The sequence below is a fragment of the Stegostoma tigrinum genome, chromosome 45, assembly GCF_030684315.1.
Source record: "Stegostoma tigrinum isolate sSteTig4 chromosome 45, sSteTig4.hap1, whole genome shotgun sequence".
Lineage (NCBI taxonomy): Eukaryota > Metazoa > Chordata > Chondrichthyes > Orectolobiformes > Stegostomatidae > Stegostoma > Stegostoma tigrinum.
In genome coordinates this window covers 1930264-1954427 of record NC_081398.1, presented here as the reverse complement: position 1 = coordinate 1954427, position 24164 = coordinate 1930264, and the positions used below count along the sequence as shown (strand labels likewise).

The 24164-nt window shown below is 48.3% G+C and overlaps 1 protein-coding gene and 1 long non-coding RNA gene across 2 annotated transcripts in view; one reads left to right on the top strand and one right to left on the bottom strand.

The window, feature by feature from the left end:
* LOC125448827 (uncharacterized) overlaps positions 1-5395 on the bottom strand; it is a 44125-nt gene extending 38730 nt beyond the window's left edge. The window contains exon 1 of the long non-coding RNA XR_007246780.2: positions 5086-5395. This is a non-coding gene — a long non-coding RNA (uncharacterized LOC125448827). The remainder of the gene's footprint in view (positions 1-5085) is intronic.
* A 2293-nt stretch (positions 5396-7688) lies between these two features.
* LOC125448646 (uncharacterized) lies at positions 7689-22316 on the top strand. Its single transcript, XM_059642578.1, has 4 exons — positions 7689-7891; positions 8884-9007; positions 17966-18110; positions 21042-22316. Exons 2-4 carry the CDS (start codon positions 8918-8920, stop codon positions 22193-22195), a joined length of 1389 nt encoding a protein of 462 aa, XP_059498561.1. The 5' UTR covers positions 7689-7891; positions 8884-8917; the 3' UTR covers positions 22196-22316.
* Positions 22317-24164: the final 1848 nt, after the last annotated feature.

Sequence of the window (24164 nt, the reverse complement as noted above, 5' to 3'; positions counted from 1 at the left end):
GGTTTTTACAACAATCAACAACGGTTTCACGGTCAGGATTCATGTTTAGGAGAGACAGTAGTATACAGGCGGTGCCCTGGTTATGAATAGATCCAGTTCTTGAGTGCACTCGTAAATCAATTTGTACACACGTTGGAGCACAGCACAGTATGATGTAAAATAATCATTCACAAGCATGGATCTTTAAAATTAATATTAATATGGAATCTCAATCATAAGTACAAGCTTTCATAAGTTGGATGTCTGTATATTAGGGACTGCCTGTAGTGCTAATAAGATACAGGGACAGAAATAGGCCATTCAGCCCATCAGGTGTGCTCCACCTTTCAAAGAGACCTTGGCTGATCTGATTGTTCTTGACTCCACTTTCTTAGCTTTCTCCAGAAGGCTTGCTTCCCTGATTGAAAAACTGTCCAATTAAAATTGGTACGTTTCAGTTTTTCAGAGCTATGACTTTTACCTGTCTAGCCCCACCCAATCTCTCCTCAAACAAACTGGCAATCCTCCAACACTCTCACAAACACACCTGTCCCGCTTTCAGCTCAGCAAATGTTGGCAAACACACGGCTGTGTTTACAGCTTGTAAGATCATCCAAGAGGTCACACTGCAAGGGCAAAATGTCATCCAAATGTCGAAAGTTACCCCAACTCCTAAGATCGATCTAAAAGCTTGAGTCCTGACTGTTCACACCATGGGTGCCCCAAATCATTTTACAGCCAGTGAACAGCTGGAATGAAGTCACTGTTACAATGATGGAGGGTGAATGACACTTAAGAGCACAGACAGCCCCCACAAACAGGACTTTGGGAACAATCCAGACCATCTGTTTTTCACAATGTTGCTTAAGGGACATATTTTATCCCATTGTACCAGTGTTCTCCAACACCCTGACAGCGCAGCGCTCCCTCAGCACTGACCCTCCGACAGTGCGGCACTCCCTCAGCACTGACCCTCTGACAGGGCCCGCTCCCTCAGCAGTGACCCTCCGACAGTGCGGCACTCCCTCAGCGCTGACCCTCTGACAGCGCCCGCTCCCTCAGCACTGACCCTCCGACAGTGCCCACCCTCAGCACTGACCCTCCGACAGTGCCCACTCCCTCAGCAGTGACCCTCCGACAGTGCCCACTCCCTCAGCAGTGACCCTCCGACAGTGCCCACTCCCTCAGCAGTGACCCTCCGACAGTGCCCACTCCCGCGGCACTGACCCTCCGATAGCGTGGCGCTCCCTCAGCACTGACCCTCCAACAGTGCGGCACTCCCTTAGTGCTGACCCCCCCCCCCCCCCCCCACCACCCCGACAGCGCGGCACTCTCTTGGTGCTGACCCTCCTACAGTGCGGTGCTCCCTCAGTGCTGACCCTCCGACAACGTTGCTCTCCCTCGGCACTGACCCTCCAGTACTGTCCCCACCCTCAGTGCTGACCTTCTGACAGTGCACCACTCCCTCGGCGCTGACCCTCTGCCAATACGGTCCTCCCTCACCACTGACTCTCTGACAGTGCCCGCTTCCTTAGCACTGATCCTCTGACAGTGCCTCTCTCCCTTGGCAACAGAGGTCCTCAGTTACAGTGAACTGTTGTCTTGCATTAGACTGTCTTTCTTTCCATGAAAATTCTCTGTGGCCTCACCTCCTTCCTTTCTCTAACCTCCACCAGATCCTACAGCCCTCTGAGATCTATTCACTTCCAAGTGGCCTACCATTTGCAGCCATGCCTTCAGACTACCTAGGACCTGAGATCCCTCCCCAATCTCTCCGTCTCTCTATTTTCCTTAAGACCCTCCTTATAAACTGACCTCATCAATCGAGCTGCTATGCGTGTGGCCCTGATGTCTCCTGAAGTAGGTCTACGGCTTCAATTTGATTTGATAATCCCTTCTGTGATGCTTTTGGGGTGCATGATTATGGAGGCATTAAATAAATGCAGTTTATCGTCTGAATGTTTCGGATGCAAGTGTCCGTGGCAGGGTGGTGAATGCGTGTGCTGGGGCGTGAGGCCCGAATCAACCAGTCAGACAGATCACTTCCCATAGCGAGATAATAAAATGTGAGGCTGGCTGAACACAGCAGGCCCAGCAGCATCTCAGGAGCACAAAAGCTGACGTTTCGGGCCTAGACCCTTCATCATCAGCTCTGATGAAGGGTCTAGGCCTGAAACGTCAGCTTTTGTGCTCCTGAGATGCTGCTTGGCCTGCTGTGTTCATCCAGCCTCACATTTTATTATCTCGGATTCTCCAGCATCTGCAGTTCCCATTATCACTTCCAATAGCGAATCTTTTCATGTACACTCCTTGTGACCCGTTGAATAGCCTCACCCACGTCTAAAGCAAACTGTCCACCCTAATCATTGAGAGCATTGTGTTCACTCCCGGAGCTAGGTGCCCCTCTGCCTTGGACAGGCAGAGCTCCAAGATTGTTTTGGGTGTAACAGTTAATAGAAAACACACTTGTTTTCCCACCAACACAACACAGCTCAGCGCAGCAGATGGTCACAACCGATTAAAAAAGAGAGTGCTGTCTCTGCTCCTGTCCTGGAACTTTGCTGCCATCTGATGTTAATGCTCCTGACTACAACAGGATGGAGGATGACGCTTCTGTTCTCTCTCCCCATCTCCTGGCTGGCAGTGCTTTCTCATCTCAGTGACAGACAAGAGATGACTAGTGGTGGCTGAACCTGAGGGTCACCACAGCTCAGGAGGGGGGAACAGGTTGAGGAAGACAACCCTTCAGGGGAACCCTCAGCCGATGTGGGATTTGAACCCATTTAGTTGGCATCTCTCTGCAACACAAACCAGATGCCCAGCTCACTGACAGGACATCGCTCAGAATTCCAGCTCCCCTTGTCTAGGGAGCAGTAACAGTGTTGGGAGAGGTTGCAAGGTAATTTTTTTTCTATTCATTTGTGGGATGTGGGCGTTGCTGGCGAGACCCAGCATTTATTGCCCCGTCCCTAGGTGCCCCACTTGAGAAGGTGGTAATGAGCTGCCTTCTTGAACCATTGCGGTCCACGTGCTGTGGGGTGATGCTATTAGAGAGGGAATTCCAGGAACTGTCACCCCCAACCTAGAATCATTCTGAGTCCAAAACACAGGATATGGCAGGAGATGGCTATTCAGCTCCTCGAATCCCTCTACCATCATCCAACTTACATTGGCTGATCTGTGACCTAACTGCACCTACCTTACAGTTTCATTCGTACCTCAGTCAATGTTACGTTGATAACATGATGTAACATGAAGTGCACACGATGATGGCAGAAAAAAAAACTTGTTCATGGAGCAAGTAGTTAGGGGATGGAACACACTCCCTAGAAATGTGGTGGAGGCAGATTCATTTGAGATATCCAAGAAGGACATTGGATGATTATGTGGATAGAAATGGGGCGAAGGTAAGGATTGGTGCGAGGGAATAGAATTGGTGTAAGCAGAGTGGGCCAAACAATCTCATTCTGTGAACAAAAACCAGTCAAACTCGGGTATAAAATTAATTCTTTTTCATTTCCTTTGTGGGAAGTGGGATTGCTGGCTTGTCCAGCGTTTATTACCTCGTCCCTAGTTGCCTCCCTTGAGAAGGTGGGGATGAGATGCCTTCTTGAACCACTGCAGTATGTGCGCAGTAGGTAGACCCACAGTGTCCCTTAGGGAGGGAATTCCAGGATTTTGACGCAGTGACACTGTAGTAACGGGGATATATTTCTAAATAAGGCTTGGAGAGGAGCTTGCGGGAGGTGACGTTCCCATGTACCTGCTGCCCTCGTCCTTCTAGATGGAAGTGATTGTGGGTTTGGAAGGTGCTGCCTGAGGACCTTTGGTGAATTTCTGCAGTGCATCTTGTAGATGGTACACACTGCTGCGACTGAGCGACGGTGCGGAGGGAGTGGGATGTTTGTGGATGTGGTGCCAATCAAGAGGGGGCTGCTTTGTCCTGGATGGTGTTGAGCTTCTTGAGTGTTGTTGGGGCTGACCCCATCCAGGGGCAAGTGGGGAGTATTCCCTCACCCTCCTGCCTTGTGCCTTGTTGATGGTAGGACAGGCTTTGTGGGGGAGTCAGGAGGGGAGTTACACGCGGCAGTATTCCTAGTGTCTGACCTGTTCTTGTAGCCACTGTGTGTTTACGTGGTGAGTCCAGTTCAATTTTGGTCAATGGTTACCCCAGGATGTGGATAGTGGGGGATTCAGTGGTGGTAATGCCATTGGCTGTCATGAAGCAAAGGTTAGATTGTCTTATTGGAGATGGTCATTGCCTGGTATTTGTGTGGCATGAATGTCACTTGCCACTTTGCAGCTCAAGCCTGGACAATGTCAAGGTCTAGTTGCATTTAAACATGGACTGCTTCAGTATCTGAGGAGTCGCACATGGTGCTGAACATTGTGTAATTATCGGCAAACACCCGTACTTCTGACCTTATGATGGAGGGAAAGTCATTGACGAAGCATCTGAAAATGGTTGCGCCGAGTACACTACCCTGAGGAAATCCAGCAGAGATGTCCTGGAGCTGAGATGACGGACCTCCAACAACCACATCCATTTTCCTATATGACTACAACAATGGAGTTTCCTTCTGATTCCCACTGACTCCAATTTTGCTAGAGATCATTTAAGACACTCTCTGTTAAATGCAGCCTTGATATCAAGGGCTGTTGGTCTTACCTCACTATCAAAGAAAAGCATTCCAAACTTCTTCCAAGATAATAAAGTGTGAAGCTGGATGAACACAGCAGGCCAAGCAGCATCTCAGGAGCACAAAAGCTGACGCTTTGGGCCTAGACCCTTCATCAGAGGTCTCTCTGATGAAGGGTCTAGGCCTGAAACGTCAGCTTTTGTGCTCCTGAGATGCTGCTGGGCCTGTTGTGTTCATCCAGCTCCACACTTTGTTATCTTGGATTCTCCAGCATCTGCAGTTCCCATTATCCCCAAACTTCTTCCACCCTTTTTGTGCGTATATTTCTGTAGTTACACTCCTGAAAGGTCAGGCTCTGATCTTTGTTGACCTTGCTCCCACTCCCACACTTGACAACCAGTGGAAACAGTTTCACTCATCTACTAGTTCTCTTTAATACCTTGAAATCTTTAAATTGACCACTCACCTTCTAAACTCCAGGGAACAGAAGCATACGTTGTTGAATTGTTGGGGCTGATGGAGTCTCTCCAAACGTCCCAATGCTTGAAGTGGGGCCCTACTGGTTTCCCACATTTTCATCTGTCCCATATTTAATCCCCAATCCTTCTACTGCAATATTCCTTCTTCATTTGGTCCAATCAACTCTGCTAGAACCCACATTCCGACTTCACCCTTCTGAGTGACACCTACCAGCTCAGCTCACCCTCCTTCCACACCATTTACTCCACTCTAAACACTTCTACTCTATTTACGCACACCACACTCCTTCCACCCCATCTAATCCACCCAAACTCCCCCCTTGCTCCATCCCATTTCCCTCACTCCGCCCTTCCTCTACCCCACCCCATTTCCCACACTCCCCCCTTGCTCCACCCCATTTCCCTCACTCCGCCCTTCCTCCACCCCATTTCCCTCACTCCGCCCTTCCTCCACCCCATTTCCCACACTACGCCCTCCACCCCACCCCATTTCCCACACTCTGCCATCCACCCCACCCCATTTCCGTCACTCCACCCTCCACCCCACCCCATTTCCCACACTCCACCCTCCACTCCACCTCATTTCCCACACTCCACCCTCCACCCCACCCCATTTCCCACACTCCACCCTCCACCCCACCCCATTTCCGTCACTCCGCCCTCCACCCCACCCCATTTCCCACACTCCACCCTCCACTCCACCTCATTTCCCACACTCCACCCTCCACCCCACCCCATTTCCCACACTCCACCCTCCACCCCACCCCATTTCCCACACTCCACTCTCCTCTCCACCCTATTTCCCACACTCTGCCCTCCACCCCATCCCATTTCCCACACTCTGCCCTCCACCCCACCCCATTTCCCTTACTCCGCCCTCCACCCCACCCCATTTCCCTCACTCCGCCCTCCACCCCACCCCATTTCCCCTAACTCCGCCCTCCACCCCACCCCATTTCCCCTCACTCTGCCCTCCACCCCACCCCACCCCACCCCACCCCATTTCCCCTCACTCTGCCCTCCACCCCACCCCACCCCATTTCCCCTCACTCTGCCCTCCACCCCACCCCACCCCACCCTATTTCCCCTCACTCCGCCCTCCACCCCACCCCATTTCCCACACTCCGCCCTCCACCCCACCCCATTTCCCTAACTCTGCCCTCCACCCCACCCCATTTCCCCTCACTCCGCCCTCCACCCCACCCCATTTCCCTAACTCCGCCCTCCACCCCACCCCATTTCCCCTCACTCCGCCCTCCACCCCACCCCACCCCATTTCCCCTCACTCCGCCCTCCACCCCACCCCACCCTATTTCCCCTCACTCCGCCCTCCACCCCACCCCATTTCCCCTAACTCCGCCCTCCACCCCACCCCATTTCCCACACTCTGCCCTCCACCCCACCCCATTTCCCCTCACTCCGCCCTCCACCCCACCCCATTTCCCCTCACTCCGCCCTCCACCCCACCCCATTTCCCTCACTCCGCCCTCCACCCCACCCCATTTCCCCTAACTCCGCCCTCCACCCCACCCCATTTCCCCTCACTCTGCCCTCCACCCCACCCCACCCCACCCCACCCCATTTCCCTTCACTCTGCCCTCCACCCCACCCCACCCCATTTCCCCTCACTCTGCCCTCCACCCCACCCCACCCCACCCCATTTCCCTTCACTCTGCCCTCCACCCCACCCCACCCCATTTCCCCTCACTCTGCCCTCCACCCCACCCCACCCCACCCTATTTCCCCTCACTCCGCCCTCCACCCCACCCCATTTCCCACACTCCGCCCTCCACCCCACCCCATTTCCCTAACTCTGCCCTCCACCCCACCCCATTTCCCCTCACTCCGCCCTCCACCCCACCCCATTTCCCTAACTCCGCCCTCCACCCCACCCCATTTCCCCTCACTCCGCCCTCCACCCCACCCCACCCCATTTCCCCTCACTCCGCCCTCCACCCCACCCCACCCTATTTCCCCTCACTCCGCCCTCCACCCCACCCCATTTCCCCTAACTCCGCCCTCCACCCCACCCCATTTCCCACACTCTGCCCTCCACCCCACCCCATTTCCCTAACTCTGCCCTCCACCCCACCCCATTTCCCCTCACTCCGCCCTCCACCCCACCCCATTTCCCCTCACTCCGCCCTCCACCCCACCCTATTTCCCTAACTCCGCCCTCCACCCCACCCCATTTCCCTAACTCTGCCCTCCACCCCACCCCATTTCCCCTCACTCCGCCCTCCACCCCACCCCATTTCCCCTAACTCCGCCCTCCACCCCACCCCATTTCCCCTCACTCCGCCCTCCACCCCACCCCATTTCCCCTCACTCCGCCCTCCACCCCACCCCACCCCATTTCCCCTCACTCCGCCCTCCACCCCACCCCACCCCATTTCCCCTCACTCCGCCCTCCCATATCTCTCTCAACCCCATTCACCCCAATCCACTCCATTTTCCCTTCAACCCAAAATCTCTCCCCCGCCCCGCCCCCTCAACACTCGCCCTCCGTCGTCGGTGGCGCGCACGCTGCTTGGCTGTGCGTGGGAGCGCGCGCGCTGCCTGTCCGTGCGGCGCGCGGGGGGGGAGCGCGCGCGCTGGGCGGGAGAACCGAGCGGGAGGTTGTCCGCCGGTTGGACGATTCTTAACGTATTTTTTTTATTTTTTAAAAAACCAAAACCCGGTTCAGGGGCGAACCTCCTCCCACCGTCTTGGCGGAACTCTCCGGAACGGCTTTTTCCTCAGGGATCGCGCCGTGCTAAATAATACTTGACGTGTTTATATTTTTAATTTCAGGTGATTATCCCAAAGTCCAAACCCCTTTCGCCGGGATGAAACCGGATTGTTTTGTTCGAGCAGCCGGCAAAATCTACCGGGGAATGGCCCTTCGGCCCTTCTGCGCTGTACTAGCCCAACCACTGAACGGCCTATCCAATTCTGCTGTCCTGCCCCACTTCCCCCCCGATTCCCCCACAGTCCAGGGGAGTCCACATTCTTCAAGTATTGCCCTCATTTTTGGAAATAGTCCTCTTTGAATCTTCTTCAGGTGGCAACGATGTGTTGTGTCAATGGATACTATCTCCTCGCCTTAACCTCTTGGGTTCTTTGGGGTGGTTTCCCCTTTCAATCCGCCCTCCTGTGGTTGTTGAAACCTTCCCCACGCGCATGGCCCTCAATAATTGCACTGCCTTGCTCAACTGATCAACAAAGGAAAATGTCCATCATGGCGTTCCACCTCCCCCCCCCTCCACCTTCCGTTAAATGTCCCCCTCTTCCCTGCTCAGGCTAAGTAGGGGAGTGGAAATTGAACATTCACACCTCCACATGACTGGATATTCAATCCCTTGAGCATCGTCGCAAATTCAGATTTTTCTATCCCCTCCCCCTGTGAAATTGCTAACTGTGGGATCTTGCTGTGCTCAAATTGGCCACCACCTTGCACTTCACAATTGGGATGACCCAAGGAGATGTTGAATTGCAAGTCCCCCTTTTTGTTTTTGGCTTTCGCCCTGCGTCCCCTCCAATACCCAAAGGCCAATTCCTCCCACACCTTCCCACCGTTGACCCTCCCAACCCATGTGCCATTTCACCCCCATGAACCCTTGACTCCAATAAAAATCCCTTCAACCTGCCTGTTGGGTTAATGACTGTGTGTGATGTTGGGGTCAATGGATCCCATTAATCAAATGGTTGAATTGGCGATCAGCTTTCCAGAAACAAAGGCCTAAACGATTGTTGTGTATCACACAGTATATAGTATCTTGATTTATTTGTGAATTTTGTTTCAGCTTGCCCTCTGCCAATGAACATTCTTGATCATCCATGAAACGCACCAAGAAGTTTGGAGAGCCAAAAGTGGAGGAATGTGACACTTGGTTGGACACACGAGAGCTGAAGAGGAGGAAAGTGGAGGTTTGCATTTTTGGGGTTGATGTCACCTTGTTGAAAGTTGCGAACATAAATCATGTTTTTCTCTCCATTTGGATTTGGAGAGAGTACAGAAGAGGTTTACCAGGATGCTGCCTGGATTAGAGGGCATGAGGCATAAGGAGAGGATAGAAAAACTTGGGTTGTCATGCAGTTAATGGCAGGACCCTGAACAGCATTGATGTACATAGGGATCTTGGGGCTCAAGCCCACAGCTCCCTGAAAGTGGCCATACAAGTAGATAGGGTGGTAAAGAAGGTGTATGGCATGCTTGTCTCTATTGATCAAGGCATTGAGTACAAGAGTCAGGGTCTTATCTTGCAGTTTTATAAGACTTTGCTTAGGCTGCACTTATAGAGTATTGTGTTCAGTTCTGGTCGCCACATTCCAGAAGGATGTAGAGGCTTTGGAGAGGGTGCAGAAGAGGTTTACCAGGATGCTGCCTGGCTTAGAACATAGAACAGTACAGCACAGAACAGGCCCTTCAGCCCACGATGTTGTGCCGACCATCGATCCTCATGTATGCACCCTCAAATTTCTGTGACCATATACATGTCCAGCAGTCTCTTAAATGTCCCCAATGACCTTGCTTCCACAACTGCTGCTGGCAACGCATTCCATGCTCTCACAACTCTCTGCGTAAAGAACCCGCCTCTGACATCCCCTCTATACTTTCCTCCAACCAGCTTAAAACTATGACCCCTCGTGCTAGCCATTTCTGCCCTGGGAAATAGTCTCTGGCTATCAACTCTATCTATGCCTCTCATTATCTTGTTTACCTCAATTAGGTCCCCTCTCCTCCTCCTTTTCTCCAATGAAAAAAGTCCGAGCTCAGTCAACCTCTCTTCATAAGATAAGCCCTCCAGTCCAGGCAGCATCCTGGTAAACCTCCTCTGAACCCTCTCCAAAGCATCCACATCTTTCCAATAATAGGGTGACCAGAACTGGATGCAGTATTCCAAGTGCGGTCTAACCAAAGTTTTAGAGAGCTGCAACAAGATCTCACGACTCTTAAACTCAATCCCCCTGCTAATGAAAGCCAAAACACCATATGCTTTCTTAACAACCCTGTCCACTTGGGTGGCCATTTTAAGGGATCTATGTATCTGCACACCAAGATCCCTCTGTTCCTCCACATTGCCAAGAATCCTATCCTTAATCCTGTACTCCGCTTTCAAGTTCGACCTTCCAAAATGCATCACCTCGCATTTATCCAGGTTGAACTCCATCTGCCACCTCTCAGCCCATCTCTGCATCCTGTCAATGTCCTGCTGCAGCCTACAACAGCCCTCTATACTGTCAACGACACCTCCAACCTTCGTGTCGTCTGCAAACCTGCTGACCCATCCTTCAATCCCCTCATCCAAGCCATTAATAAAAGTTACAAACAGTAGAGGCCCAAGGACAGAGCCCCACTCACCACTGACTTCCAGGCAGAATATTTTCCTTCTACTACCACTCGCTGTCTTCTGTTGGCCGGCCAATTCTGTATCCAGACAGCTAAGTTCCCCTGTATCCCATTCCTCCTGACCTTCTGAATGAGCCTACCATGGGGAACCTTATCAAATGCCTTGCTGAAGTCCATATACACCACATCCACAGCTCGACCCTCATCAACTTTTCTAGTCACATCCTCAAAGAACATGATAAGGTTTGTGAGGCATGACCTACCCCTCACAAAGCCGTGTTGACTGCATTTAATCAAGCCATGCTCTTCCAGATGGTCATAAATCCTATCCCTCAGAATCCTTTCTAACACCTTGCAGACGACAGACGTGAGACTTACTGGTCTGTAATTGCCGGGGATTTCCCTATTTCCTTTCTTGAAGAGAGGAATTACATTTGCCTCTCTCCAGTCCTCAGGTACGACTTCAGTGGAGAGCGAGGATGCAAAGATCTTCGCAAGTGGCGAAGCAATTGCATTTCTCGCTTCCCAAAGCAGCTGAGGACAAATCTGGTCCGGGCCTGGCGACTTGTCAATCTTAATGTTTGACAAAATTTTCCGCACATCATCTTCCTCTATCTCTAAGCATTCCAGCATGCACACCTGCTCTTTAAAGGTTTCATTCACTACAAAATTTGTTTCTTTTGTAAAGACAGAAGCAAAAAACTCATTTAGGGCTTCCCCTACCTCCTCAGACTCCACACACAGGTTCCCTATGCTATCCCTGATCGGCCCTACTCTTTCTTTGACCATTCTCTTATTCCTCACATAAGTGTAAAATGCCTTTGTGTTCTCCCTAATCCGTTCTGCCAAGCCTTTCTCGTGCCCCCTCCTGGCTCTCCTCAGACTATTTTTGAGCTCCTTCCTCGCCTGCCTGTAATCCTCTAGAGCTGAGCTTGACCCTAGCTTCCTCCACCTTATGTAAGCTACCTTCTTTCTTTTGACGAGAAGCTCCACCGCTCTCGTCATCCAAGGTTCCTTTATCTTACCCCTTCTTGCCTGTCTCAGAGGGACATATTTATTCATCACTCGCAACAACTGTTCCTTAAACAGGCTCCACATGTCTATAGTGCCTTTACCATGGAACAATTGCTCCCAGTCCATGCTTCCTAACTCCTGTCTAATCGCATCATAGTTTCCTCTTCCCCAATTAAATATCCTCCCATTTTGCCTAATCCTCTCCTTCTCCATAGCTATGTAGAATGTGAGGCAGTTATGGTCACTATCACCAAAATGCTGTCCCGCCACAAGATCCAATACCTGCCCCGGCTCGTTTCCGAGCACCAAGTCTAGAATGGCCTCTCACCTCGTCGGCCTGTCAACGTACTGAGTTAGGAAACCCTCCTGAACACACCTTACAAAAACAGCTCCATTCAAATCTTCTGCTCGAAGGAGGTTCCAATCAATATTGGGAAAGTTAAAGTCACCCATTACAACAACCCTACTACATCCGCAATTTTCCAAAATCTCCCGACCTAAGCTTTCTTCAATCTCCCTGCTACTATTGGGGGGCCTGTAGTAAACCCCTAACAAGGTGACTACTCCCTTGCTGTTCCTAATTTCCACCCACACTGACTCGGTAGGCAGATCTTCCTCGACAATGGAAGCTTCTGTAGCTGTGATACCCTCTCTGATTAGTAGTGCTACACCCCCTCCTCTTCTTCCCCCCTCCCTATTCTTTTTAAATGTTCTAAACCCTGGAACATCCAGCAACCATTCCTGCCCCTGAGAAACCCATGTCTCTGTTATGGCCACAACATCATAGCACCAGGTACTGATCCATGCTCTAAGTTAATCACTTTTATTCCTGATACTCCTTGCGTTAAAGCAAACACACTTTAATTGATCCCTTGGTTCCTTCCCAGGAAAATCCTTCCCACTAGCTTAGAGAGTATGAGCAAAAGGGGGAGGCTAGAAAAACTCAAGTTATTTTCTCTGGAGGCTGAGGGAAGATTTGATGGAAGTCTTACCAAATCATGAGACGCATAGAGAGGGTTGATGGTCAGATAATTTTTCCAAGCATTGAACTGTCTAATACTGGGGGACATGCATTTAAGGTGAGAAGGGAGAAAGTTCAAAGGAGGATGTAAAGGGCAAGTTTTTTACACAAAGTGGTCAGTGTCTGGATCATGCTGCTAGGGGCGGTGGTGGAGGCAGACACGACAGGGGCTTTTATGGGACTTTTAGATAAACATGTGAATATGCAAGGAATGAAGAGAGATGGACCAAAGAGAGACAGAAGCAATTGGTTTAGGTTTGCATCATATTTTGTGCAACTTTGTGCGGCGTTCCTGTGCTGTACTGTTCTATGTGGTGCAATTTCAAATTGATGACTGAGAATCACTCCATTAAAGCATCTTGGAGCATTTAACAATATTAAAGGCACTGTATAATCACAAGTTTCCACTACTCACTGGGCTGCCTGTAATGTGTAACCGACCTCTTAATTATTCATCAGCTCATTCTCTGTAAAATTGACTGAGGATGTATTTACTTTCTACCTAGCAATATTGTCCCAGTTTTGGAGTCAAAGCATGAGCTGATTATTCATAGTTGTATAAGTTGGATTGGTGATCTTGTTCCATTCTATTTATTTCTAGTTTCTGTACATTATAGCTGAGTATTTCAAATAGGTATTACAGATAGAACACAGGAAATACCTGATCACGATAATAAAGTGTGGAGCTGGATGAACACAGCAGGACAAGCAGCATCTCAGGAGCACAAAAGCTGACATTTCGGACCTAGACCCTTCATCAGAGAGGGGGACGGGGAGAGGGAACTGGAATAAATAGGGAGAGAGGGGGAGGCAGACCGAAGATGGAGAGAAAAGAAGATAGGTGGAGAGGAGAGTATAGGTGGGGAGGTAGGGAGGGGATAGGTCAGTCCAGGGAAGACAGACAGGTCAAGGAGGTGGGATGAGGTTAGTAGGTAGGAAATGGAGGTGCGGCTTGAGGTGGGAGGAAGGGATGGGTGAGAGGAAGAACAGGTTAGGGAGGCAGAGACAGGCTGGGCAGGTTTTGGGATGCAGTGGGGGGAGGGGATGAGCTGAGCTGGTTGTGTGATGCAGTGGGGGGAGGGGACGAACTGGGCTGGTTTTGGGATGCGGTGGGGGAAGGGGAGATTTTGAAGCTGGTGAAGTCCACATTGATACCATTGGGCTGCAGGGTTCCCAAGCGGAAGATGAGTTGCTGTTTCTGCAACCTTCGGGTGGCATCATTTTGGCACTGCAGGAGGCCCATGATGGACATTTGGTCTAAGAATGGGAGAGGGAGTTAAAATGGTTTGTGACTGGGAGGTGCAGTTGTTTATTGCGAACCGAGCGGAGGTGTTCTGCAAAGCGGTCCCCAAGCCTCTGCTTGGTTTCCCCAATGTAGAGGAAGCCACACCGGGTACAATGTATACAGTATACCACATTGGCAGATGTGCAGGTGAACCTCTGCTTAATGTGGAAAGTCATCCTGGGGCCTGGGATGGGGGTGAGGGAGGAAGTGTGGGGGCAAGTGTAGCACTTCCTGCGGTTGCAGGGGAAGGTGCTGGGTGTGGTGGGGTTGGAGGGAAGTGTGGAGCGAACAAGGGTGTCGTGGAGAGAGTGGTCTCTCCGGAAGGCAGACAAGGGTGGGGATGGAAAAATGTCTTGGGTGGTGGGGTTGGATTGTAGATGGCGGAAGTGTTGGAGGATGTTGCGTTGTATCTGGAGGTTGGAGGGGTGGTGTGTGAGAATGAGGGGGATCCTCTTGGGGCGGTTGTGGCAGGGGCGGGGTGTGAGGGATGTGTTGCGGGAAATGCGGAGACGCGGTCAAGGGCATTCTCGACCACTGCGAGGGAAAGTTGTGGTCCTTGAAGAACTTGGACATCTGGGATGTGCGGGAGTGGAATGTCTCATCGTGGGAGCAGAAGTGGCGGAGGCGGAGGAATTGGGAATAAGGGATGGAATTTTTGCAGGAGGGTGGGTGGGAGGAGGTGTATTCCAGGTAGCTGTGGGAGTTGGTGGGCTTGAAATGGACATCAGTTTCTAGCTGGTTACCTGAGATGGAGACAGAGAGGTCCAGGAAGGTGAGGGGTGTGTTGGAGATGGCCCAGGTGAACTTGAGGTTGGGGTGGAAGGTGTTGGTGAAGTGGATGAACTGTTTGAGCTCCTCTGGGGAGCAAGAGGCGGCGCCAATACAGTCATCAATGTAACGGAGGAAGAGGTGGGGTTAGAAGCCTGTGTAGGTGCGGAAGAGGGACTGTTCCACGTAACCTACAAAGAGGCAGGCATAGCTGGGGCCCATGCAGGTGCCCATGGCCATCCCCTTTTTCTGTAGGAAGTGGGAGGAAGTGAAAGAGAAGTTGTTGAGGGTGAGGACAAGTTCGGCTAGGCAGATGAGGGTGTCGGTGAAGGGGGACTGGTCGGGCTTGCCGGACAGGAAGAAGCCGAGGGCCTTGAGGCCATCTGCATGAGGAATACAGGTGTATAGGGACTGGACATCCATGGTGAAAATGAGGTGTTGGGGGCCAGAGAATTGGAAGTTCTGGAGGAGGTGGAGGGCGTGGGTGGTGTCACGGATGTAGGTGGGGAGTTCCTGGACCAAAGGGGGAGAAAATGGAGTTCAGATAGGTGGAGATGAGTTTGGTGGGGCAGGAACAGGCTGAGACAATGGGTCGGCCAGGGCAGGCAGGTTTGTAGATTTTGGGAAGGAGATAGAAACGGGCCGTGCGGGGTTGGGGAATAATAAGGTGGGAGGTCTGCTGAGGTGATGAGGTCATGGATGGTATTGGAGATGATGGTTTGGTGCTCGGGGGTGGGGTCATGATCAAGGGAGCGGTAGGAGGAGGTGTCGGAGAGATGGCATTTAGCCTCGGCGATGTAGAGGTCAGTGCGCCATACTACCACTGCGCCTCCCTTATTTGCGAGTTTGATGGTGAGGTTGGGGTTGGAGCGGAGGGCTGCCCGTTCTGCGGGGGAGAGGTTGGAGTGGGTGAGAGGGGTGAAGAGGTTGAGATGGTTAATGTCTCGATGGCAGTTGGGGTTGAAGAGGTCGAGGGAGGGTAGGAGGCCTGCAAATCTGCCAATGTGGTATACTGCATCCACTATACCCGTTGTGGCCTCCTCTGCATTGGGGAAACCAAGCAGAGGCTTGGGGACCGCTTTGCAGAACACCAGCTCCACACTTTATTACCTTGGATTCTCCAGCATCTGCAGTTCCCATTATCTCAAATACCTGATCAAGTTAGGGTTGAAATTTCTCCATCCAGTCATAGCAAACGACACTGCAGAAGGACACTGTTTGTCTACCCATGCTTAAGCAGCCTCTTATGATGGAAGAGAAACAGGAATTGCTGGAGGACCTCAGCAGGTCTGGCAGCATCTGTGGAGAGAGTGAAACAGAGTTAATGTTTCGAGTCGAGTCCCCTTTCTTCAGAACAGTGTTCTCTAGAAGGGTGACTAGACTCGAAATGTTAACTATGTTTCTTGTTCAACTAATGCTGCTCCAGCAATTTCAGTTTTTAATTAAAAAATTTCCAGCATCTACAGTGTTGTGTTTTATCTTTTTGAGGCAGCAGATGTGTTTCGCATCATACCACCTGAATTTTGTCCATATTGGGAAGTTCTTCACCCACAAGAATGTGCTTTTTAGAAATATTTGTGGAAATGTCTTCGAGATCCAACAACTCTTCTCATGAATCAATTTCTCCTCGCCTCCCACTAGCTTTTCATAGAATCCCACTAAGAGAAAGAGGCTATTCAGCCCATCGTGTCTGCATCATCACTCAGATCCCACCCAAACCCAGTCGCCCATTGCAACCCTGCATCCACCACGGTCAATCCACCTAACCTGCACATCTGGGAGGAAACCGGATCAACTAGCAAAAACCCAAGCAGACACCGAGAGACTGCAAACTGAAAATCTTCTGCTCATGATTTTGAATGTGTTTTAATGTTGTTTTTGGATCAGAAATTGGCTTGCTGAAAGAAGACAGAGGGTGGTGGTTGATGGGAAATGTTCATCCTGGAGACCAGTTACTAGTGGTGTACCACAAGGGTTGGTGTTGGGTCCACTGCTGTTCGTCATTTTTATAAACGACCTGGATGAGGGCGTAGAAGGATGGGTTAGTAAATTTGCAGACGACACTAAGGTCGGTGGAGTTGTGGATAGTGATGAAGGATGTTGTAGGTTACAGAGAGACATAGATAAACTGCAGAGCTGGGCTGAGAGGTGGCAAATGGAGTTTAATGCGGACAAGTGTGAGATGATGCACTTTGGTAGGAGTAACTGGAATGCAAAATACTGGGCTAATGGTAAGATTCTTGGTAGTGTAGATGAGCAGAGAGATCTCGGTGTCCACGTACACAGATCCTTGAAAGTTGCCATCCAGGTTGACAGGGTTGTTAAGAAGGCTTACAGTGTTTTAGCTTTTATTAATAGACGGATCGAGTTCCGGAACCATAAGGTTATTCTGCAGCTGTACAAAACTCTGGTGCGGCCGCACTTGGAGTATTGCGTACAGTTCTGGTCACCATATTATAAGAAGGATGTGGAAGCTTTGGAAAGGGTGCAGAGGAGATTTACTAGGATGTTGCCTGGTATGGAGGGAATGTCTTACGAGGAAAGGCTGAGGGATTTGAGGCTGTTTTCGTTAGAGAGAAGGCGGCTGAGGGGTGCCTTAATTGAGACATATAAGATAATCAGAGGGTGGATAGGGAGAGCCTTTTTCCTAGGATGGTGACGGCGAGCACGAGGGGGCTTAGCTTTAAATTGAGGGGTGAAAGATATAGGACAGGAGTCAGAGGTAGTTTCTTTACTCAGAGAGTAGTAAGGGAATGGAACGCTTTGCCTGCATCGGTAGTAGATTCGCCAACTTTAAGGACATTTAAGTCGTCATTGGACAAGCATATGGCCGTACATAGAATAGTGTAGGTTAGATGGGCTTCAGCTCGGTATGACAGGTCGGCACAACATCGAAGGCAGAAGGCCCTGTACTGTGCTCTAATGTTCTATGTACCTTAGGGAAATTTTTTCTGTCTCTGTCAGAGCATCTCATTATAATCTCATTTAGATCAGCTCGCAACGTTTGTTCTAAGGAGAATAGTTTAAACTTTTCCAACTATTCCTCCTAACTGGAGTCCCTTATCTCTGATAAAATATTTTTTAAAACCTTTACCTCTTTCCTGGTAAGCCATTTAGCAGTGGGAGGGTGCCTACAGTCTTTGGAATTCTCTACCAGGGAGGGCTGTGGAAGCCTAGTCATTGAGTGCATTTGAGGCATAAGTTAATAGATTAAGGAATTTAGAGATAATGTGGAAATGTAGCATTGAGGTAGAAGATCAGCCATGATCTAGTTGAATGGCCATACTACTCCAGTTTCTTATGAAGTCTAGTGACATGAATCATCCACAATACTCTACCTGAAGCCAAAGCAGTGACGTACATAAATGATCTGTTACTGTCTCTGATCTCAGTTCGTGCTGGTGACAAGTTATTCCTAATTTGTTTTATTTTTAAATTTCTTTTCAGTCCCATTTCATTTCAAAGCTGCTGTATCCACTGTCCAGAAGGAATTACACTGTTGAAGTTCCTCTAAATTTCACTCAGACGAGGGCTCCTCAGCAGTGCGTCAAACAGACAACAGTCTCTTCCTTTTTCTTACCAAAGGCTAAAGGTATGGAAGCCTATTATGCTCTGTGTCTTTGAGATAGCCATGGGGAGTAACGTAAATTCAAGCCATATTCAGCAGTGCTAAGTTGGTGAAATCTGAGCAGTTCCTCATGGACCCTATGGTATAGACTGTATGAGAAAGTTATCTAGTAGACATTAAGCGGTACAAGAAACTGAAAGGGCTTCAAGAGAATCTCAGCAGGGCTGGTAGCAACTATAGAAAGAAAACAGAGTCAGTGTTTAGAGGTCAAAACGAGTCTTTGCAGATGTCATGAAATGAATCCTCATCATTAGAATGATACAGCACAGAATGAAGACATTCGGCCTATTGTGCCCATTCTGGCTCTTTGAAAGAACTGTCCAATTAGTCCCAAGTTCCTCATTTTCTTTTATCCACATCCCAGTAATTTTTTTCCTCTTCAAATATTTATCTAATTCCCATCTGAAAGTTCCTATAAAATCTGCTTCCACTGCCCATCCAGGCACTGTGTTCTAAATCACAACAATTCATTGAGTAAAATAACATCTCTTATTCTTCTTTGTCAATCAGTATCCCTCTAGTTACCAACACGGGAAAGTTTCTCCTTATTAACTCTATCAAAACTCCTCATAATTGTGAATTGAATATACCCTTAATCTTCTGCTCCAGGTAGAACAATCCATATTGAATCAATGGTGTTTGTGTCTGATTTTTTTTGAGGTTACTCATTGCTTTGTTCTTTTATGAAATGCTTACTTCACAAATAATAATATTTAACCACTCCACCTCGAAAACTGGCAATGTCAATATGACTTCTCAAAGTCATCTGAATCATTCCCAATTACCAGATTCTCTTTCTACCTTGCTAATGTAGGAAATTGTGGGATGTTTGGAAGCTAAGTACGAAGTGCCTGTCTGAACCAACAAATAACCGTTGTTTTTCTAAAAATATACACTATTCATAAAATGGGTAAAAGCAATTTATACCCTAGTTGACTTTATATGAGTGCAAAAAGGTCAGTTTCTTTCTGTACAGTATGTGGCAACACATTTACAATTACAGCTTCTGTTCACAATATTTTATGGCAAGCCTACAACATATGGGGCTTTATACAGTTACCAACCACATGCCTCAGATAAGTGACCTTTCTCCACTGGGAATCTGCAGCTGCACCCCAAGCTTTTAACGCATCCCTCGGAACCTAGTTCCAGCCTGAATTAGCAGACAGCTTTAAAATAAATTAGAAAAACTGAAATTATGCTGGAGAAACTCAGCAGGTCTGATAGCATCTATGGGAAGAAAGCAGAATTAACATTTCAAGTGCAGTCACTCTTCATCAGAACATCAGATCAGTTCTGATGAAGAGTCACTGGATTCGAAACATTAACTCTGCTTTCTTCCCACAAATGTTGCCAGATCTGCTGAGTTCATCTAGCAATTTCTGGTATTGTTTCAGAAGTCCAACATCCACAGTTATTTACTTCAATAAAATAAATTAGTTGATTTCCTGTGGTGTTCCTTTGCAGTCAGCTTAGGTGTACACAGTAAAAAAACAAATCTGCTCTGAAGAAGAGTCTAAGCCTGAAGCGTCAGCCTTCCTGCTCCTCTGATGCTGCTTGTCCTGCTGTGTTCATCCAGCTCCACACCTTGTTATCTCGGATTCTCCAGCATCTGCAGTTCCTACTATGTTAGTTACTGTTAGTTGGTTTTCTGGTGGGAGATCAGGTAGAGGCTATCTGCAGTGTTCCTAGTCAGGGTAGACTTGTGGCTGCATTCAGAAAATGAGAACCATTAAGTGGAAGTCAGACCCATCTTGTACCAAGTCCTGTTCTACAGCAGGATTCCAGAGTTATTGCATAGAACGTAGAACATTGCAGCACAGTACAGGCCCTTTGGCCTTCGATATTGTGCCGACCTGTCATACCAACCTGAAGCCCATCTGACCTACACTATTCCATGTACGTCCATATGCTTGACCAATGATGACTTAAATGTACTTAAAGTTGGCGAATCTACTACCCTTGCAGGCAAAGCATTCCATTCCCTTACTACTCTCTGAGTAAAGAAACTACCTCTGACATCTGTCTTATATCTTTCACCCCTCAATTTAAAGCTATGCCCCCTCGTGCTCGCTGTCACCATCCCAGGAAAAAGGCTCTCCCTATCCACCCTATCTAACTCTGTGATTATTTTATATGTCTCAATTAAGTCACCTCTCAGCCGCCTTCCCTCTAATGAAAACAGCCTCAAGTCCCTCAGCCTTTCCTCATAAGACCTTCCCTCCATACCAGGCAACATCCTAGTAAATCTCCTCTGCACCCTTTCCAAAGCTTCCACATCCTTCTTATAATGTGGTGACCAGAACTGTACGCAATACTCCAAGTGCGGCCGCACCAGAGTTTTGTACAGCTGCAGCATAACCTCTTGGTTCCGGAACTCGATCCCTCTGTTAATAAAAGCTAAAACACTGTATGCCTTCTTAACCCTGTCAACCTGGATGGCAACTTTCAAAGATCTGTGTACGTGGACACCGAGATCTCTCTGCTCATCTACACTACCAAGAATCTTACCATTAGCCCAGTACTTTGCACAATTAGGAATTTAGAAGAAAATCCCTTCCTGGTGGCTAGTGAGAATGTGGAACTCACTCCCACAGGGATGGGTTGAGATGGATAGTGTTGATACATTGGAAGAGAAGCTGGATGAACAAATCATAGAGTAAGGAAGGGAAGATATGTTGATAGGATGAAATTAAGTTAGGGATGAGATGAGGCTTGTGTGGATTAGGAATACCAGCACAGAGCAGAGGAGGTGAATTCCCTGTTTCTGTGCTGTAAATTTAATGTAGCTATATTTTGTAAATTCACATTGGTTAGCCAGTGAGGAGTAACAATTGAAGTGGTCAATAATAATGATAAAAATCCCAGTTTCTCTTTATCATTTATTCTTCACAGGTAAACTTGCACACTCCCTACAAACATCAGTCCTGGGTGCTGTGGGTGCTTCCCCCCCAAATTCTGCCATTGAAAAGGGAGCATACACAGATCAGCCAGAGCTGATCACTGGCAATGACATCTACAGAGACAACTTTGGCAGCTCCACTCCTGTGGACCAGCAGGAGAGGTTGCCATCAATCTTAAGCGCTGTCCACTACAGCTCGGAGAGATTGCCTCTTTGTGGAACTACACATGGCAACAGTACCCTCATTCTAAATGAGCAAAGCCGCCAGATATTGGAGGAAAGACAGCATTCCTGTCTTAAAGATGGTGCCAACATAAATATTGTTAAGTATGAGCTCCCATCTGCACATGATGCAGGAGTAACATATGCATCTGTTGACACTTCGAGTGAACCTCATACTCAGCTGGATTTCACTCAAGACTCGCAAGGAAATCGAGTTATCTCACACAGGAAGGTGACCAAATCACCAGTTGTGAATTACGTATCGTGCAAGGGAATGCCTGTTGCTGATGGGAAATTCACTGACTTACCTCCTGCTGAGTCAGAAATCCTTTGCACGCAGAGTTTTGAAGCAGGGTTACTTGGCATGCTTACTTCCACACAACAAACAGTGAACAGACAAAAGAAGTTATCAAAAAGGAAAGAGGTGGCACATTTGCCCAAGAAATTAAACTCTGATTATTTCAAAGATATATTTCCAGAGAACAAGGAAAATGCCTTTGGGTCCATGTTGAACTTGAATCCAAAATCTTTAAAAAGACCACCACTGTCACCAGGAACCACCTCACTTCTGCGCTGTCAGAATGTACCCCAAGGTACTGAGACTTTCCAACAGCCTAAAACTGCATGCAGAGATGAGAATGCGCTGTCATTCCTGTTCAGCCAAGACTCTCAGGGAAACAGAGTCATCTCCCACCGGTGCACAGACAGCAGGTGTGGACCAATCTTTTCCAGCAACCGGAACTCTCCGTTGGGCCCTTGCAGCATTGACATCAGTGGGAACACAAGCTGTAATGTTCCTCATCATTCAGGCCTCTGGTGTGAATCACCCTGCATGGCACAGTCAAAATACGACGACACATTCTGTCCACAAGCAGATTTGCTGTTTACACAAGATTCTGAAGGCAATGCAGTGATCAAACATTGATAAGGGTGGATGTATTGACTGTTATTTTGTTTCTCTGGTTGCCTCCTTTCTCCCTCATGTCCTGTAGGCAAACTGAAGACATTATAAACAAATAAAGATTTTTCTAGTGAAATCAAAACTAGTACTCAATGTGCAGCATTTAAATTGTGTACAAATTCAACCAAACATGCAATAAAGCACCTGAGCATTTCATCTCCTGCCTTCCCCCTTTCACAGATATTCTACTTTTAAACAGAGGATTCATGTGACAAATACCAGATCTATACTGTGTGCAAAGGTGCAGGGACAGCTGCTTCACTCTACTTATCTCCCATTCTAGAGACTCTCAGTTGTCAGTATTGAGGGGTGCTGTACCGTCAGAGGTGTTGATTTTTGAATGCGTTGTTAAACTGTGGACCTGGTAAATGCAAAAGATACCATGGCACTGTTTCAATGAAGAGCATTGGAGTTCTATTGTCTTCAGTGTCCTGCTCAGTATTTATCCCTCAACCATTACTAGAAGTAGGTATCTGGCCACGATCATGCTGTTGTTTGTGGTATCTTGGCTGCATGAAATTTGGCTGGAGTGTTTCCTACACTATAACAGTGACTTCACAAGCACTGCATTAGCTATGAAATGTTTTTGAAGATCCTGAATTGTATGAAAGCAGGTCTTTTCTCTAAGAGTAGCTGGCATGGGAAATAGATAGTGCCTCATTGGTGCATTACATATGAACAACAGTGAACAGGGAAAGATTCCTGGCCCATCCACAATACTGTAAGGTATGATATAAGAGCAGAATTAAGCTGTTTGGTCGTTCGAGTCTGCTCTGCTATTCTATCATGGCTGATACATTTCTCAGCCCCATTTTTCCTGCCTTGAGCCCCAAATTAATAAAGAATCTACCTCTGTGTTAAAGACATTCAATGTCTTGGCCTTCACAGCCCTCTGCAGCAATGAGTTCCACAGATTCACCACCCTCTGGCTAAGAAATTCCTCCATATCTCAGTTCTAAAGGGTTATCCCTTCACTCTGACGCTGTGACCTTGGTCTGAGTCTCTTCTACTAGTGGAAACATCTCCACCTCCAATCCATCTAGGCCTGTCAGTGTTCTGTAAGTTTGAATTTGTAAGGTCTTTCTAAACTCTATCAAATACAAACCTAGAGTCCTTAATTACTGCTCATCTGACAAGCCCTTCATTCGCAGGATCATTCTCATAAACCTCTGGACCCTCTCCAATGCCAGCACATGCTTTCTTAGGTACAGGACCCAAAACCGCTCACAGTTTCAAAATGTAGCCTGATGAGAGCCTTCCACAGCCTCAGCAGTACATCTCTGTTATTATGGCAATGTCTTTTGTTACTTCAGTTAAGCAGAAATATTGGAGAAAAGACGTTTGAGAGGAAACTTGAAAAGTTCAAAATCATTAAGGGTATGGACAATTGATAGGTTCCCACTTGGTGAAAGGTTGAGAACCAGAGGTGCACATTTGAAGTGATTGGTAAAAGAAGCAACGGTGACATGAAGAAAAACTTTTTCACGCAACAAGTGGTTAAGATCTGGAAAGCATTGCTTGAGCGGTTGGTCAAGGTGGGTTCAGCTGAGACTTTCATGAGGGACTTGGATCATTATTTACAAAAAAAAACTAGGGCTGTGGTCATTTGGTGATTAGCTCCTGAAGAGAGAGAGAGCACAGATGTGACAGGCTGAATGATCTCATGTGCTGTATCAATTTCTTTGATCACAATAAACAGCACACTTCTGCTGTAATCTCCTTGATAAACCCGGAGCGATATTGGGGAATGGATGTTGGATCTTGAAATCAAAAGTGTCAAATTCCCTACCATCAACATTCCCTACATTGAGCCGCAGGGTCACATATTTCAAATCTCTTGAGGAGCAACAGTGGTAATGTCAGTGTGATTCACTGTGAACTCAGTGAGTCCCCATGAAGAACAAAAGTGAAAGCAAATCGTGGCAAGGAATCA